This window comes from Sus scrofa, chromosome 17 (assembly GCF_000003025.6).
Source record: "Sus scrofa isolate TJ Tabasco breed Duroc chromosome 17, Sscrofa11.1, whole genome shotgun sequence".
NCBI classification, from domain to species: domain Eukaryota; kingdom Metazoa; phylum Chordata; class Mammalia; order Artiodactyla; family Suidae; genus Sus; species Sus scrofa.
The window spans coordinates 11,195,599-11,212,288 of record NC_010459.5 but is presented as its reverse complement, the minus strand read 5'-3'; the positions used below and the strand labels follow the sequence as shown (position 1 = coordinate 11,212,288).

Genomic DNA, 16,690 nt, shown 5'->3' with positions numbered 1-16,690 from the left:
GGCTGTGGCCTCAGGAGGGGAACCAGCCAAGCTGGGATGAAGGTCCTAGAGGGCTCTGAACCCGCTCAACTGAGGAGACCCTGGGGATTGTGGGAGGGAGGGCCAGGGGCAGCTCCAACATTGTTGTGACTGAGGGGAAATGAGTCAAAGGAAGAGAAGCCCTGATTTAATTCTCATGGACGAGGGAGTGAGTGGGCCTGCCAGACCACAAAATAACACCCCAACCAACTAACCTACTGGAGGCTGCTAAGGGGGAGGCCCCTGCCCCCACCCCAGGGAAAGGCACACGGAACCAGGAACCAAGAGCAGGAGTCTAGAAAGATCCTAGTCTCATCACCAAGACCAGGTACCTCCCCTCCTTTCTGCAAATCTGCACTTCCTGGCTCTGTCTTTGAAAGAGTCTGGCTCCCCCTTGGAGAGGAGAGGGGAAGGGGAGGGGGAGGGAGGGTCTGTGGGGGAGCCTTTCCTTTAGTTGCATGAAGAAGCCTGGATAGTGTGGGTTTTTTTCTTTCTTTTTACGGTCACATCCACAGCATGTGGAAGTTCCCAGGCTAGGGGTCAAATTGGAGCTGCAGCTGCCTGCCTACGCCACAGCCATGGCAACGTAGGATCCAACCCGCCTCTGCACCCTACACCACAGCTCATGGCAATGTCAGAGCCTTAACCCATGAGCAAGGCCGAGGATCAAACCCACATCCTCATGGACACTAGTCGGGTTCTTAACCCACTGAGCCACAACAGGAATTCCCGGGAGCTTGGAAGTTCAGGTCATCTGAGGAAGGCTGGGTCTGTGATGTCCCCGCAGCAAAATCTCTAAGGTTTCCTCTGAAAGTCAGAGAGGAGACATCGCTATGGCTCCATCTAGTAAACCTGAGGGCAGGTACTCACTTCAAGGGAAACCGGCCAGCCTGAGGTCCTGGGCTGCCAGAAAGTGCAGTGGTGGTTTCATCCTTCAGCCCACAGAGATCAGGGCAAAATCATCTCCCCCCCTCCAAAAAAAAGGAGTTCCCGTTGTGGCTCAGTGGTAATGAACTGACTAGTATCCATGAGGACGAAGGTTCGATTCCTGCCCTCGCTCAGTGGGTTAAGGATCTGGTGTTGCTGTGGCTGTGGCATAGGCCAGCAGCTGTATCTCTGATTTGACTCCTAATCTGGGAAATTCCATATGCTGCACGTTCAACCCAAAAAGACCAAAAAAAAAAAAAAAAAAAAAATTCTTCCAGCAACACATAGCCATGGACTGATAAACAGATAAGCAAGATGTTTTGCACAAGCACCGAGGAATATTATCCAGCCTTAAAAGAGAAAGCCATTCTGACAGACACAGGCTACAACACTGATAGACCTTGAGAGCCTGGTGCCAAGGGAAATAAGTCAGACACAAAAGGACAAATATTGTGTAAGTCCATCTATATGAGTTACCCGGAACAGTCAAAGTCACAGAAATAGTGAATAGGATGGTGGTCGCCGGGAAATGGGGAGTTAGTGTTAAGTGGGTGTAGAGCTTCCGCTTGGGAAGACGAAAGTTTGGAAATGGATGGTGGTGACAGCTGCCCAACAATGTGAATGTACTTCATGCCACTGAACTTATGCTTTAGGATGGCTGGAATGGTAAATTTTATGTTGTGTGTATCTTACATACAAAATATACATCAGTTTTTAAAAAATACCATCTTCCAGACACTTGCGATGGCCTGTCCTGCTGTGGGTGCCGATGCTCGAGGGACCGGCAGGTTCCTGAACTTGGCCATCCTTTCAGACCTCTCACATCACACGACTAATCTCTTTTTTCCCCATCTTCTTCCAGCATTTCTGAGACACTGAGGAACAATGTATGCACTGAAGAGAGAGCTCTGGTGTGTGCTCCTGCTGTGTGGGGCCATCTGCACCTCGCCCAGCCAGGTGGGTGTACCGCTTGGGGTCTGTGCTGGGACCCACCGGACACATGTCCCTTGGCAGATAATGCTTGGGATCCAGGCTTCCAGGGGGAATCTCAGGCATCCATCCTGATTTGAGAAAACGCTGCCTCTCAAATGCCTTCTTTGGAGTTGACTTTAAAGGATGTGTTTGCATAATGCATTCCTAAAAGACAGGGCACGTGCTGTAAGCCGTGGGAACATTTGAGCTGCCTGCGGACTGCTTGCTACCTAGTGGGGACGGGAGCTCTACAGTACACATGCTCTGTAAAGATGCCGGCAGCCAAAGGCATCACTGAGTCAAAGAGTGTTGCCCCCAGAGCAGGATTTTAGAGAAGGAAGAATTGGAACCGCTACATGTAGGGGACAGCATGGCGTGTGTGTGGGGGTGGGGGGTGTTCAACTCCACTAACCACATGTGGCTTTTTAATTTTTTATTATAATATTTTATTATTTTTTAATTTTTTCATTTAATTTTTATTTTAATTTCATTATTATAATATTTTATTATTTTTTATTTTTAGAATTTATTTCATCTAGTGGATTTACAAGGTCATGACAATCAACGAAGTGATTCAATTATACATGTACACACATCCATTCTCTTTCAGATTCTTTTCCCACACAGACTATCACAGAATATTGGGTAGAGTTCTCTGTGCTATATTAATTTAAAAATAGTTAAAATGAGGAATTCCCTTGTGGTGTGGCAGGTTAAGGAGCTGGTGTTGTCACTGCTGTGGCTTTGGTTACTGCTGTGGCAAGGGTTCAATCCCTGGCCCTGGAACTTATGCGTGCCACAGGCACAGCCAAAAAATAAAATAAAACGAGTTAAAGTTAAATGAAACTGAAAACCCACTTCAGTCACACCACCTCTGAAGTGCTCAGTCCCCATACATGACCAGCGACTGCCATATTGGATGGCATGGATATTAGACATTTCCATCACTCAGACAGTCCTTTTGGATGGTCTAAGAGAGGAAGAATTAGACAGGGAGGCAGGTAATGAGCATTCCACCTGGACCAGTTACCTGAGGGGGATGCTCTGGGCAGGTGGTATCTGACTGGTGGGCTGATGATGCTCTTCTGATGTGATCACCTTTATTCTCAAGACACCTTGCCTGTGCTGATCCTTCTTCCCTCCCCCCCCTCCACCCACCATGTCTTTGCAGGAAACCCACAGGCGACTCAGAAGAGGAGTCAGATCGTACAGAGGTGAGGTTGCTGAGGTGGACAGGGGTCGATGGAGGCGGGGACAGGGCTCAGGGTCAGGGTCAGGGTGCTCTAGGCTCTGTTGGGTATTTTCTCCCACTGTGCCCTGCTTACCTAAGCTCCAGTGAAGGTAGAGACTCTGCAGAGATGCCTGTGTCCTCATTCACTGCTCACACAGGCTCTGAGGGGACAGGAACAGGTGTGTTTTAGGGGCCAGCCAGCAGGGAGTCTCATGCTGCTGGAAGCCTGCCAGCCCAATGGCCCAAAGTCCTGTTACACAGATGGGAATGCAGCCCAGAGAGCCTGAGTGACTAGGCCAGGGTCACACAGCCTCTAGGCTGTGGGGCCTTTCCCTGGGCTGTGATCCCCGTCCTCCCAGACTCCACTTGGCATTGTTGTTATCTAACACCTCTGTGCCTCGGCTTCTTCAATGGGTAACAAGGGGATAACAAACCTGGGATACCTCACAGGAGTGCCATGGGAAGACCTCCTCTGCAAAGCCATGTCTAGAGTTGACCCTAGAAACCCAAGGAACATTCCACCAGGATCCTAAGAATAAAACATGGGAGTTCTCATCATGGCTCAGTGGTAACGAACCCGACTAGTACCCATGAGGAGGCAGGTTTGATCCCTGGCCTCGTTCAGTGGGTTAAGGATCCACCATTGCTGTGAGCTATGGTGTAGGTCACAGACTTGGCTCAGATCCCTCATTGCTGGGGCTGCGGGGTAGGTCGGCAGCTACAGCTCTGATTTGACCTCTAGCCTGGGAACTTCCATATGCCGTGGGTATGGCCCTAAAAAAGCCAAACAAAACAAAACAAAACAAAACAAAACCCCCCAAAAAAACAGAAAAGAAAAGAAAAAAGAAAAAGTTAAAGAGTTTTTAAGTTGGCATTCTGGTTTGCAAACAGAGAGGGAGACAGAGGGAAATCCATATCCATGCGAGTATACTTCAATTATCTTCACTTTGCCAAAAACACTCATGGAAGTAGCGCCATGTCTGCACAGACTAAAATGTCATTTTCTTTGTTTTGGGCCAGAAATGCGTCCTCTCAGTGTGGTAATACGCATGCGGATCAAAAATTCTGGTAGGCAACTTGCATACATGTGCTTATTTTTGATTAATTAAAATAAGAAGTTAGAGTATTAATAGATGTGTTTTGATAGATAAACTCTTTCAAAACAAGGGCCCATCAGAGGAAAAACAATAAAAGGGGTCTTTTAAAATTATTTTCCCTGGAAGTTCCCATGTGGTGCTGCTGAGGCACAGGTTTGATCCCTGGCCCAGGAACTTCATATGCTGCGGGTGAGGGCAAAAAAAAATTGTGTTACGCAAGTGTAGTCATGTTTCATTGAAACTAAAATAAGACAGTAGAAATATATCACTATATTCTAGAATATATTTCAAGAAAATAACTGCTTTTCAGAGCACTTCTAGAAACTAAATGTAAAGATCACATAGTTGCAGTTCCCACTGTAACTTGGTGGGTTAAGAACCCGACTAGTCTCCCGAAGATGGGGGTTTGGTCCCTGGCCTCACTCTGTGGGTTGAGGATCCAGCGTTAGCGTGAGCTGTGGGGTAAGTCACAGATGCAGCTTGGATCCCACGCTGCTGTGGCTGTGGTGTAGGCCAGCAGCTGCAGCTCCAATTTGACCCCTAGCCCAGGAATTTCCATATGCTGCAGGTGCAGCCATAAAAAGAAAAAAAAAAAAAAGACCACATAGTTGTTTGTAAAGTAACATTGGCACTACCCTCTAATAAACTTGATTTAAAAATTTTTTTAATAACAATTAAACTAAATGAAAATGGTGGTTGGTGACAAAATATGGAGTATTTGTTGTCTTCCATCTGAGAAGAGAAAGGAATAAAGGATGGATTATCCTGAAAGTGAGCAGGACAGGTGGGGGCAGGGCTCCAGTTTGGGGTGAGTCATGCCCTAAAGAGGCCAGCCTGTCTCTCGTTACAGTGACCTGCAGAGATGAGAAAACACAGATGATATACCAGCAACACCAGTCGTGGCTGCGGCCCCTGCTCAGGGGCAACCGGGTGGAACACTGCTGGTGCAACGATGGCCAGACCCAGTGCCACTCTGTGCCTGTCAAAAGTAAGTGACCACCCAGGCCAGGCTTTGAGCCTTGGGGTCCAGTCTCCCAGCCCAAGCCCTATCTGTCACAGTCCTTGGCCTGTCCAACCCTCAAGGGGGGCTCAGGCAGCCTCCTCCCTAGGCCAAGGTAAAGGTGCCGAGAAGAACGCTTGAGGCTGCGGGCCTCAGTTTGCTCATCTGTAAAATGGGGGAACAGGAGGACAGACTTTGTGGACTGCTATGAGGAGTAAATGAGTTCGTTTTTGTAAAACACTTAGAATAGTGCCCATGTGTGGCAAGCATATTTTAACTCCGACTCATCTCCTCTTGGGCTGCTTGGACAGTAATTAGGGGTCCCCTTGCTTACACTTGACAGGTTGCAGCGAACCCCGGTGCTTCAATGGGGGGACATGTCTGCAGGCTGTCTATTTCTCAGACTTCGTCTGCCAGTGCCCTGTGGGGTTCATCGGGAGACAGTGTGAAATAGGTGAGTGGCCGGCAGGTGGGTGTGAGTGCGCGAGACCCCAGCTGCCAAACCTACCTGGCGAGGAAAGGTAGTGTGTGCGGACGGGGCAAGGGTCAGGTGGGGTGGGCAGGCCATCCAAGGCCGGTTGGGAAGCCAAAGTGCTGGGCCTGACAAGCAGAGACCTGGGCGCCAGTCTGGAATCTGGCTCTGCCCCCATCAGCTGGGCGACCCCAGCCACCCCAGCAGCCAGCATGCCTCTGGTTGGCGGTGATGACAGAAGCGGAGGTGAGCTCCCTTCGGGAATTAAGTGACCGGGGGCTCTACATGCAAGGTGTCGTGTGTCCCGCTTTCCCTCAGATGCCAGAGCCACCTGCTACGAGGACCAGGGTATCACCTACAGGGGCACGTGGAGCACAACAGAGAGTGGGGCCGAGTGTGTCAACTGGAACACCAGTGGCCTGGCCAGCATGCCCTACAATGGGCGGAGGCCTGACGCTGTCAAGCTGGGCCTGGGAAACCACAACTACTGCAGGTGAGTGGGCTGCCCTCCCACTGGGAGGTTTCCTCTGGGGAGAAGCTGCCACAGTTGGCAAAAGACCTGTGTCAGACCTGTCAGGTTTCTCCAGAGAAGCAGAAGCAAAAGGAGAGAAATATATATACACACACACATATATATAATTACATGTTTATATATTTTATATATATAATGTATCTTCCAGAGAAGCAGAACCAATAGATCTATATCATATAATTATATAGTACATGTTTATATAATTATAGTAATATATTTACATATATATAGTAAATAATTAAGTTATTTATAATTACATAAATATATAAATTATTTATAACGACACAAATATATAATTATATGATATAGATCTATTGGTTCTGCTTCTCTGGAATAGCTATAATATATAATTATAACTACATATCTAATTATATTACATTTATGATATATAAATATATAGAGAGAGAAATTTATTTTAAGAAATGTGCTCATGTGATTGTTGGGGCTGGCAGATTTGGAAACTGTAGGCAGGCCCCCAAGGTGGAAACTCAGATTGTGAGTCTATACTGTGGTCTTGAGACAGAATTTCTTTTCAGGGGAGTTCCCGTCGTGGCGCAGTGGTTAACAAATCCAACTAGGAACCATGAGGTTGCGGGTTCGGTCCCTGCCCTTGCTCAGTGGGTTGACGATCCAGCATTGCCGTGAGCTGTGGTGTAGGTTGCAGACGCGGCTCGGATCCCACATTGCTGTGGCTCTGGCGTAGGCTGGGGGCTACAGCTCCGATTCGACCCCTAGCCTGGGAACCTCCATATGCTGTGGGAGCGGCCCAAAGAAATAGGAAAAAAAAAAAAAAAAAGAATTTCTTTTCAGTTTGGCTCTTCACACCTTTGCCTTTGACTGATTATATGTGGCCCACCCACGTAATGGAGGATAATCTCCTTTCCTTAAAGTCAGCTGACTCCAGATGTGGAGCACATCTGCAGATCCCTTCACAGCACCACCTAGGTTGGTGTTTGATTGAGTAACCAGTCATAACAGTCCAGCCAAGTTAACATATAAAACTCACCATCACAGTCCACCCCTTGTGCAACTTGCCAGCCATGTGCATCTTCTTGAACCACAATCAATCATCAATTTCCAAAGGAAGACAAGGACAAGGTCATAGCTCCACCCAACATAACGCAACTCTCCTGTGTACAACAAAAGCCCAGAATTCCTTCCCCAGAAGAGGGAGCATAGCTTTTGGGTCCAAGCCACAGGCTTCACTCTTCACCTCCCCTGGCCTTCCCTGACTGATTTTTCAGAAACCCAGACAAAGACTCGAAGCCCTGGTGCTACATTTTCAAGGCAGAGAAGTATAGCCCCGATTTCTGCAGCACACCCGCCTGCACCAAGGGTAAGTGCAGCCTGCCTCCCCATGGCCCCTGAAGCCTCATGGGGAGCAGGGTCTGGAGGCTGATGGTACTTCTGCCAATGAGGAGACAAAGGAGTGGGTTGGTAGGTAGGCACTGTGGTGTCAGAGGGAAGAAAGGCACGAGGCTCAGGTTAGGTCCTCGCCCAGGCTTCTGTCTAACTAGCTGTTTGTTTGACCTTGAGCTGATCTCTGCACACCTCTGACCGACAGTTTCCCCACTGACAGAGAAGACAGGGCAGGGCCAGTGGTTTCCTTCTGAGAATGCATGGAGGTTCTCCCTTGCTCAGTGGATTAAGGATTCCGTATTGCCATGAGCTGTGGTGTAGGTCCCAGACGCTGCTCAGATCCCACGTTGCTGTGGCTGTGGCATAGGCCAGCAGCTGCAGCTCTGATTGGACCCCTAACCTGGGAACTTCCATATGTCACAGGTGTGCCCCCCACAAAAAAAGACTGTTCATGTGAGAAAATTTCCCAGATTTAAAAAATACTAAGTTCCTGTGAATTTACTGGTGCTTTCACAAATAATTATGTTATGTATTACAATGGTATGAAAAATATGCTTTAAAGTTCTAAATGTGCATTCAGACTACAGCGAATGCTGATGGACTTGTGAATTTGGGAACTCTTAACATTTTATTTTTATTTTTGGCTACACCCTCGGCATGAAGAGGTTCTTGGGCCAGGGACAGAACTTGTGCCCTAGTAGTGACAATGCCAAATCCTTAAACACCAGGGCACCAAGGACTCCTGGAAACTCTTTAGAGTAACACTAAAGCATACTCCCCATCCCCAGATCTGGTATAAATTGGGATTTACTGGTCCTGATACATCTTTTTGTTTGTTTGTTTGTTTGTTTAGGGCTGCAGAGGCAGCATGTGGAAGTTCCCAGGCTAAGGGTCTAATTAGAGCGGCAGATGCTGGCCTATGCCACAGCCACAGCAACTTGGGATCCTTAACCCACTGACTGAGGGCAGGGATTAAACCTGCATCCTCATGGATACAAGTTGGGCTCGTTGCCGCTGAACCACGACGGGAACTCCTGGTCCTGATAAATCTTAAACGTCCCTTCTCATTATGCTATTTACATATATGTAAATTTACTATAGTAAATTTTTACTATAGTGGTACACCTTGTCAGTGTCAAATGGGGAGAAAAGAAGGTAAAATGGGGTAGCTATGTGAAAATTTGAAGCACTTGAAGGTTCAGCCTCTCCCTTCCCAAGTCTGACAAACCCTTCAGGACCCTGACAGACAAAAATCTGAGAAAACTGGGCCTGCCCACGTGTCCCCCAATAAGCAGGAGGTTTACAGAAGCCTGTCAAGTATAAACAAGCAAATCCCTAGTCACTTTGCAGGCAGCTCCAGGAATAATCTCCACTAGCTGAACTCAGCATCCTTTCCTGCTAAACCTGAGTATATCTCAGAGTCTCTCCCAACACAGCCCTCGAGGAAGCCATGGCCCGTGACGGAAGTCGGCACCAGATGGAAGCCGCCTACCACCGCCTGTGAAAGGGCTTGAAGGAGAGGAAAGGGGGGTGGGCTGTGCCCGGCCCTCCTCACGGCCAGGCTGGCCACCCTGGACATCCCAGGCTGCCAGCTCCACCTCAGGCCCTGCTGCAAACCTCATGAGCCCACTTTAGCGTGGGTGGCTTTGTTTCAATCTGAGATCTCTTGTGTTCCAGAAAAAGAGGAATGCTACACTGGGAAAGGGTTGGACTACCGCGGCACCCGCAGCCTCACCATGTCTGGAGCCTTCTGCCTCCCATGGAATTCCTTGGTCCTGATGGGCAAAATTTACACAGCCTGGAACAGCAACGCACAGACTCTGGGCCTGGGCAAGCACAACTACTGCAGGTGCGCAGCTCAGAATCCCGGCGTCTGCGCAGGCGGGGCGTCCGCGTAGGGGAGGCGCATCTGTGCAGGCGTGGGGCTTTGGGGCAGGGGCGGGACCTCTGCGCAGAGGCGGGGCATCTGCGTAGGGGTGGAGTGCTTGGGTAAGGGGCGGGGCGTCTGCTCAAGGGGCGGGGTTGGGGAGACCAGTGGGACAGGATCTGGTGCTGAAAGTTACCTGAAAGACCGAGATGGGATGGAACAATGGCCTCCAACCTATTCACTGGTAGAATAGCACCCATTGTGAAAAGTCAAGTCCTCCAGTTTTACGACCCAAATCCCAAGTTTGAGGGGCTGTCCCCTAGCCACCTGGTCCTCATCTGCCCGTTCCTCACCTGGCCTTTTTATTCCATTTAAGAGTTTTCTCCTAGCACAGCTGGGAGATGAGAACGTAATGTTGATGCAAGAAAAACAAAGTTACAGTAGTTTTCCTATGGTGGGGTCAGCGGTGGAGCCCCGTAGAGAGCTCAGGGTCCTTCCTTCCCCTACTTGTGATGTGAGTGGAAACCCTCATCCCTTCCGACTAGGAATCCAGATGGGGACACCCAGCCTTGGTGCCACGTGCTGAAGGACCATAAGCTGACCTGGGAGTACTGTGACCTGCCTCAGTGCGGTAAGAAGGCCCTGGCCCCCCCTCCCTCTCTCAGCCTCACTCTTAGCGGTTTCTTCTGCCACTGCCTCTGTCTGCACTGTGGCTGGTTCAGACTGTGCAGCTGCCAGATTTTCAGAAAGGCGGGGCCTTGATGGGGAGGGGGCTTCCACCACCGAGCCAAAGATGGGATGGCAACAGTCTTGGGCAGGTGATGGGGGGAGGGGGGGACCAAAATAAGGAAAAGAATGCACCAGTTTCTCTTAGAAGCCATAGGCTCCAGGCTCTCTCTGGATGGCTCTGTCAGTGATGACAGTGGTGGTGTCAGGAGAGGACAGCACATGCTCATTGCCCCCTCGATGCTTCTAGGTTCTCCCAACAAGGTGGTGAGGGTGGCCTTCCCACCCCATTCTACTGGTTAGGAAGCAAGCTCTCAGATGTCACGTGACTTGCCCACGCTGGCTGGGTTTGGGAATAGAGCTAAGGCCTGACCCATCATTTGACTCCAGGGCCTGTGCAAGGACAGGCTGTGAACAATCCTGCCTTTCTCTCAGAAGCCAGTTAACCCAGGGGAACAGGCTTAGGGATACGGGGTGGAGACAGAAAGACATTCAGCTTGGCCCACTTTCCTAAGAAATGAAACTTGAGAAATTGTCTGAAAATAGGCTGTTATTAATCGGTTCCTGAGAACCCACAGATCAGCCAAACTCAGGGAATATAGAGTTTAATCGGGCAGGTAAGACACCAGCTCCCAGTAATCTCACAGCCAAGGTCACAAATGGCATGACTTCGGGAGCCATATTATCAGGCTGGCTCAGAGCCTGCTGGACTGGAGTTTTAGGGAAGAGGCAGGATTTCACTCTAGCCTTGAAGGAGGGTTGAGGTTGAGGAGATGGGAAAGCAATGAGGAAATAGTTCCCAGGAGAATTGCAATGCCCTGTTCTTTCTTTTTTCTTTTTTTTACTTTCTTTTTTCTTTTTATGACCACACCCGGCATGTGGAAGTTCCCAGGCTAGGGGTCAAATCAGAGCTACAGCTGAGGTCTGTGCCACAGCCACCACAACACTGAGTCAGAGGCGCATCTGTGACCCACACAGCTTGTGGCAACACCAGATCCTTAACCCACTGAGCGAGGCGGGGATCAAACCCGCATCCTCATGGAGACTATGTTGTGTTCTTAAACTGTTGAGCCACAATGAGAACTCCCGCCTCATTATTTCTCAAGCCAGCAAGTGGCTACAGAAAGAAACTAGAGGTGGTGACGCATAGCAGAAAGACCCTGGTTTGGGGGTCAGACAGATCTGGGTTCAGGTGCCTCTCTGAAGCTGGGAGCTGTGAGGGTTAAAGAGAGCCTCTGCCCAGTGCTCGGTGGGTCCTGTGACTCACTGCAGGCCAGCTGTGGATTTATTGCCGTGGAGGCTGTTCTGTGGTTCTATAGGAGGACACACCAGGCAAAACACTAAGACAGGGCTCGGGGAGGTTGCCCCAGGTCTGACCCCCTGCTCTGCCCTTTCCTCACCCAGTCACCTGCGGCCTGAGACAGTACAAGGAGCCCCAGTTCCGCATCAAAGGAGGCCTCTATGCTGACATCACCTCGCACCCATGGCAGGCTGCCATCTTCGTCAAGAACCGGAGGTCCCCAGGAGAGAGGTTTCTGTGTGGGGGGATCCTGATCAGCTCCTGCTGGGTGCTGTCAGCTGCTCACTGCTTCCAGAGAGGTAGGGAGGGAACCCAGGTGGGCCATCCTCCTCCCTAAGACCTTGGACCAGGCCCGGTGGGGAGGAGCATCCTAAGGCCGTCTCTCTGCCAGGTTCCCTCCCCACCACGTCAGGGTGGTCTTGGGCAGAACGTATAGGCTGGTCCCTGGAGAGGAGGAGCAGGCGTTTGAAGTGGAAAAATACATCGTCCACAAGGAATTTAATGACGACACTTACGACAATGACATTGGTAAGGGGTGGGGAATCCGGATGGCCCAGCTCCGAGGGCCATCACACCTTCTTCCAGACCCCCCCCCCACACACCCCACCCCACTTCCCCATCCCATCCCCCCACCCCGCCCACCCCAGACAAAGCTCACCCTTCCCCGCCCCTCTCCCTCCAGCTCTGCTGCAGCTGAAATCAGACTCGCTGACCTGCGCCCAGGAAAGTGATGCGGTCCGAACCGTCTGCCTCCCGGAGGCCACCTGCAGCTGCCCGATTGGACGGAGTGCGAGCTGTCCGGCTACGGCAAGCATGAAGCCTGTGAGTGTGAGGAAGTGGAGGCCCCATCCTGTCTGTTTTGGGGTGGCCTGGCGAGCGGGGGTACTGACCAGATAGAGGAGAAAGGGGTCCCCTGAGAGTGTCCAGCCTGGGGTCAGGCCCTGCTGCGATGACAGTGGAGGGAGGGCAAGTTCCTGCCCCCAGGGAGGCCCCACCCTCCTGGCCTCTCAGAGGAGCCATGCAGGTTAAGAGGAGTCTGAATAGCACGAGTGCTTTGAGAGCTTAAGGTTTCCAGGAGATCCTTTTTTGCTTTTTAGGGCCACACTCGAGGCATATGGAGGTTCCCAAGCTAAGGGTCCAATTGGAGCTGTAGCTGCCGGCTTACACCACAGTCACAGCAATGCCAGATCTGAGCTGCATCTGTGACCTACACCACAGCTCATGGCAACGCCAGATCCTTAACCCACTGAGTGAAGCCAGGGATCCAAACCACAACCTCATGGTTCCTAGTCAGATTCGTTTCCGCTGCGCCACATGGGAACTCCCAAGAGATTCTGATAGGAAGTGGAGAGAGATGGAGTTCCCGTTGTGGCTCAGTGGGTTACGAACCCCAACTGATATCCATGAGGACACAGGTTCCATCCCTGGCATTGCTCAGTGGGTTAAGGATCCAGCGTTGCCATGAGCTGTGGTGTAGGTTGCAGAGGCGGCTTGGATCTGGTGTTGCTGTGGTTCTGGTGTAGGCTGGTGGCTACAACTCCAATTAGACCCCTAGCCTGGGAACCTCCATATGCCATGGGTGTGGCCCTAGAAAAGACAAAAAAGACAAAAAAATAAAAAATAAACATTACCAATTTCATAAGATTCAATTTCATACATGTAACAAATTGATAAATGTTAGCTACTATTGGAAAGTTTGGCTTTCTCCTTCAAAAGGGTTATAAATAACTTTCCCTAAAACCACAAGAAGTCTTTCCTCCTCTCTTTCAGCTTCTCCTTTCTATTCTGAGCGGCTGAAGGAGGCTCATGTCCGGCTGTACCCATCCAGCCGCTGCACTTCAAAACATTTGTTTAATAAAACCATCACCAACAATATGCTGTGTGCCGGGGACACACGAAGTGGTGGGGACAATGCAAACCTGCACGACGCCTGCCAGGTAAACTCAGCGTCTCTCCTATCCCTCGACCCATCCCTTCACTCCTGACCCATCCCTTCACTGCTGCCCCCTGCTCCAAGGGCAAAATGTTCCTCTACCAACAGATTCCAACCAAGAAAAAAAAAGTAAGGAGTTCCTGTTGTGGTTCAGTGGTAATGAACCCGGCTATATCCATGACGATTTGGGTTCCATCCCTGGCTCAGTGGTTAAGGATCTGGCTTTGCCATGAGCTGCAGTGTAGGTCACAGACTTGGCTCAGATCTGACATTGATATGGCTCTGGCGCAGGCCGGCAGCTACAGCTCCAATTGGACCCCTACCCTGGGAACCCCCATATGCTGCAGGTGCAGCCCTAAAAAAAACCCCCAAAAAAAACAAAAAAAGAAAAAAATATATGGCCGGAAAGGAGTGATTCATTTCAGTGAGGTGCTGGGGATTCTAGATGAAGGCCTCAGAGAATAAAGCAATTGGAAAAAGATCAAAGCCATCTAAACTTAAGAAGTCTAAACTGCAGGAAATTTCCCCGAGGTCTGCACCGGAACCTCCACCTGCTACAGGATTTCCTGTAAACCCAGGCAATTACATGACTGTCAAGGTGATGGATAAAGCAACAGATATTAGGACACTCTTTTGGGGTAGGGGGGCTTTTTAGGGCTGCATCTTCACCATATGGAAGTTTCCAGGCTAGGGGTCTAATTGGAGCTGTAGCTGCCGACCTACACCACAGCCACAACAACCCAGGATCCAGGTCTCATCTGTGACCTACACCGCAGCTCACAGCAACACTGGATCCTTAACTCATTGAGCGAGGCCAGGGGTGGAACCTGCATCCTCATGTATCCTTGTCGGGTTTGTTAACAGCTGAACCACGATGGTAACTCCCTCCTTTTTTTCCTTTCTTTTTCTTTTTTCTCCTTCTCTCTCTCTCTCTCTCTCTTTTTTTTTTTTTTTTTTTTGTCTTTTTAGGGCCACATCCTTGGCATTTGGAATTTCCCAGGCTAGGGGTCGAATTGGAGCTATAGCTGCCGGCCTACACCACAGCCACAGCAATGCCAGATCCAAGCTGTGTCTGCGATCTATACCACAGCTCATGGTAACGTTGGATCCTTAACCCATTGAGCAGGGCCAGGGACCAAACCCGAGTCCTCATGCATACTAGTTCAGGTTCATTACTGCTGAGCCACAGTGGGAACCCCCATACTTGTATTTCATGATAACAGGACACTGGGTGTGAGACACAGACCAATCTGTGTGCCTAGGACCTAAAGAGACCAAGGAACCAGCCATGCTGAGCCATTTTTGTGCCCAGAGCACACCTGGCTCTCCACCAAGTCTTGGGCAGAGGGGACAGGAGGCAGCAGGACCGGCTCTGGTGCTGAAGACTTTGTGGGCTTGGTTCTCACATGGTGATCACACCAAGCATCTTCCTCCCATTCTTGGTTCCTTATCAGCCTTTGGCCTCTCTCTCTCTCTCTCTCTTTTTTTTTTTTGTTCTTTCCTTTTTTGGTCACCCACGGCATTTGGAGATCCTGGGCCAGGGATCAGATCTGAGCCACAGTTTTCACCTAAGCCACGGCTACAGCCAATGCCAAACCCTTCAACCCACAGTCTTGGGCCGGGGTGCTGCGGAGAAGCCGCTGATTTCATTGCATCACAGCAGGAACTCCACCTTTGATCTCTTTCTGAAAGGTTTCTTCAGACCCCTCAACCACCCCACCCAGCTCGACAATCATAAAAAGGTTGCACGCAAAAACTAAACCGTGATCTATTGGCTAGGTCAAGTTAAAACAGAAATCGTTTCCATTCCGTAAGACAACAGCTAACAATTACCGGGAGTTTTACTAAAGGTCATACATTGTTTTTAGAGCTTTTTAAGCTTTCTCCCCCACAATTCCCATAACCTTATAAGGGAGGTAGGATGACTTCCATTGGGGATGAGTATTCATTCTCTAGTATCATTCAGGTAGGAACACTGAAGCTGAGTTAGCCCCAAGGCTACTAAGTGGCGGAGTTACAAGCCAGGTACAGACCTGAAATATCTGAGCAATTAGCTTAATTCCACTTTACAAGGTAAATAACAACCCAATTCTCCAGAGGACCGAGATCATGGAGATAAAATTTCCCTCCCCCAGGAGTCCCCACTGTGGTGCTGTGGGTCAATGAGCCGGCTCCTCTGTGGTTCAATCCCCGGCCCTGCACAGTGAGTTAAGGATCGGTGGTGTGGCTGCAGCTGTGGCACAGGTCGCAGCCACAGCTCTGATTTGATCCCTGGCCTGGGAACTACCACCTGCGCTGGGGGCAGCCGAAAAAGCAGAAAGAATGCCTTCCCCAAACTAAACTCTTTGAAGACTGTGGATAGTAATACTACGAATGTTCACCCTAACTTCCCCCAGAGCGTCTGCCTTCTCGTAAAACAGCTCACCTGTTCTCCTTCCTGCAGGGGGACTCGGGCGGCCCCCTGGTGTGTATGAAGGGCAACCACATGACCTTGGTTGGCGTCATCAGCTGGGGCCTGGGCTGCGGGCAGAAGGACGTTCCGGGTGTGTACACCAAGGTCACAAATTACCTGAACTGGATTCGAGACAACACGAGACCGTGACCGAGAACCTCACGGAGACGCTACTTCCTCCACCTTGGAGACGATGCGCCGAGGCGGGTGCTTCTTCCCGCCGCCCAGGCAGGGGGAAGGTGTTATCTTCGCAGGTACTTCCCATCTGAGAAGTTTTCAGGACTTAAGGTCTGAAATGGACTCTGTCAGTCGGGGACAATGGATGAATGCCACCTGAACACCACCACCCAGCACAGAAGCCCACCTCCTGCTCTGTCAATGCCAGAAGCATTGGAAACGGGACCACAAAGATAAAAGTGTGTCTCAAGAGTCAAAGAGAACTTGATCCTTCAGGGAAGAAGGGTTGCATTAGAAATAGAATGTCTATTTATAGTCACAGGAAGCTGGGGGCTCTTAGGGAGGGAGGGGCTGGCTGGCCAGATCAGACTCCTCAAATCCAGCCTTTAAATCAAGTGTCTGGCTTTCCTTTGCTCCAGCTCTTGGAAGGAAATCCTGTCGTGCACAGTGTAATTCTTTTTTCTTTATAAACATCATAATAGAAGAGGAGACACATGTCATTTGAATAACTGAGAAACTAGGCTTCAGCTTATTTATATCAATCCAGTCTCGTGTTTATTTACTATGTTGCCACAACCCTGAATGATATCTTACTGGAATAATAAAGTCTGATATATTTTTCACATA

General features: G+C 49.9%; 1 protein-coding gene across 1 annotated transcript in view; it reads left to right on the top strand.

Moving 5' to 3' along the window:
• Positions 1 to 16,690, top strand: part of PLAT (plasminogen activator, tissue type) — a 28,223-nt gene extending 11,533 nt beyond the window's left edge. The window contains 15 exon segments of the mRNA NM_214054.1: positions 1,808 to 1,902; positions 3,089 to 3,131; positions 5,096 to 5,233; positions 5,589 to 5,699; positions 6,036 to 6,210; positions 7,494 to 7,585; positions 9,286 to 9,457; positions 10,021 to 10,106; positions 11,606 to 11,793; positions 11,796 to 11,800; positions 11,893 to 12,029; positions 12,184 to 12,262; positions 12,265 to 12,323; positions 13,272 to 13,438; positions 15,878 to 16,690. Coding sequence (NP_999219.1) covers positions 1,831 to 1,902; positions 3,089 to 3,131; positions 5,096 to 5,233; positions 5,589 to 5,699; positions 6,036 to 6,210; positions 7,494 to 7,585; positions 9,286 to 9,457; positions 10,021 to 10,106; positions 11,606 to 11,793; positions 11,796 to 11,800; positions 11,893 to 12,029; positions 12,184 to 12,262; positions 12,265 to 12,323; positions 13,272 to 13,438; positions 15,878 to 16,036 — 1,683 coding nt within the window. The 5' untranslated portion in view covers positions 1,808 to 1,830 and the 3' untranslated portion in view covers positions 16,037 to 16,690.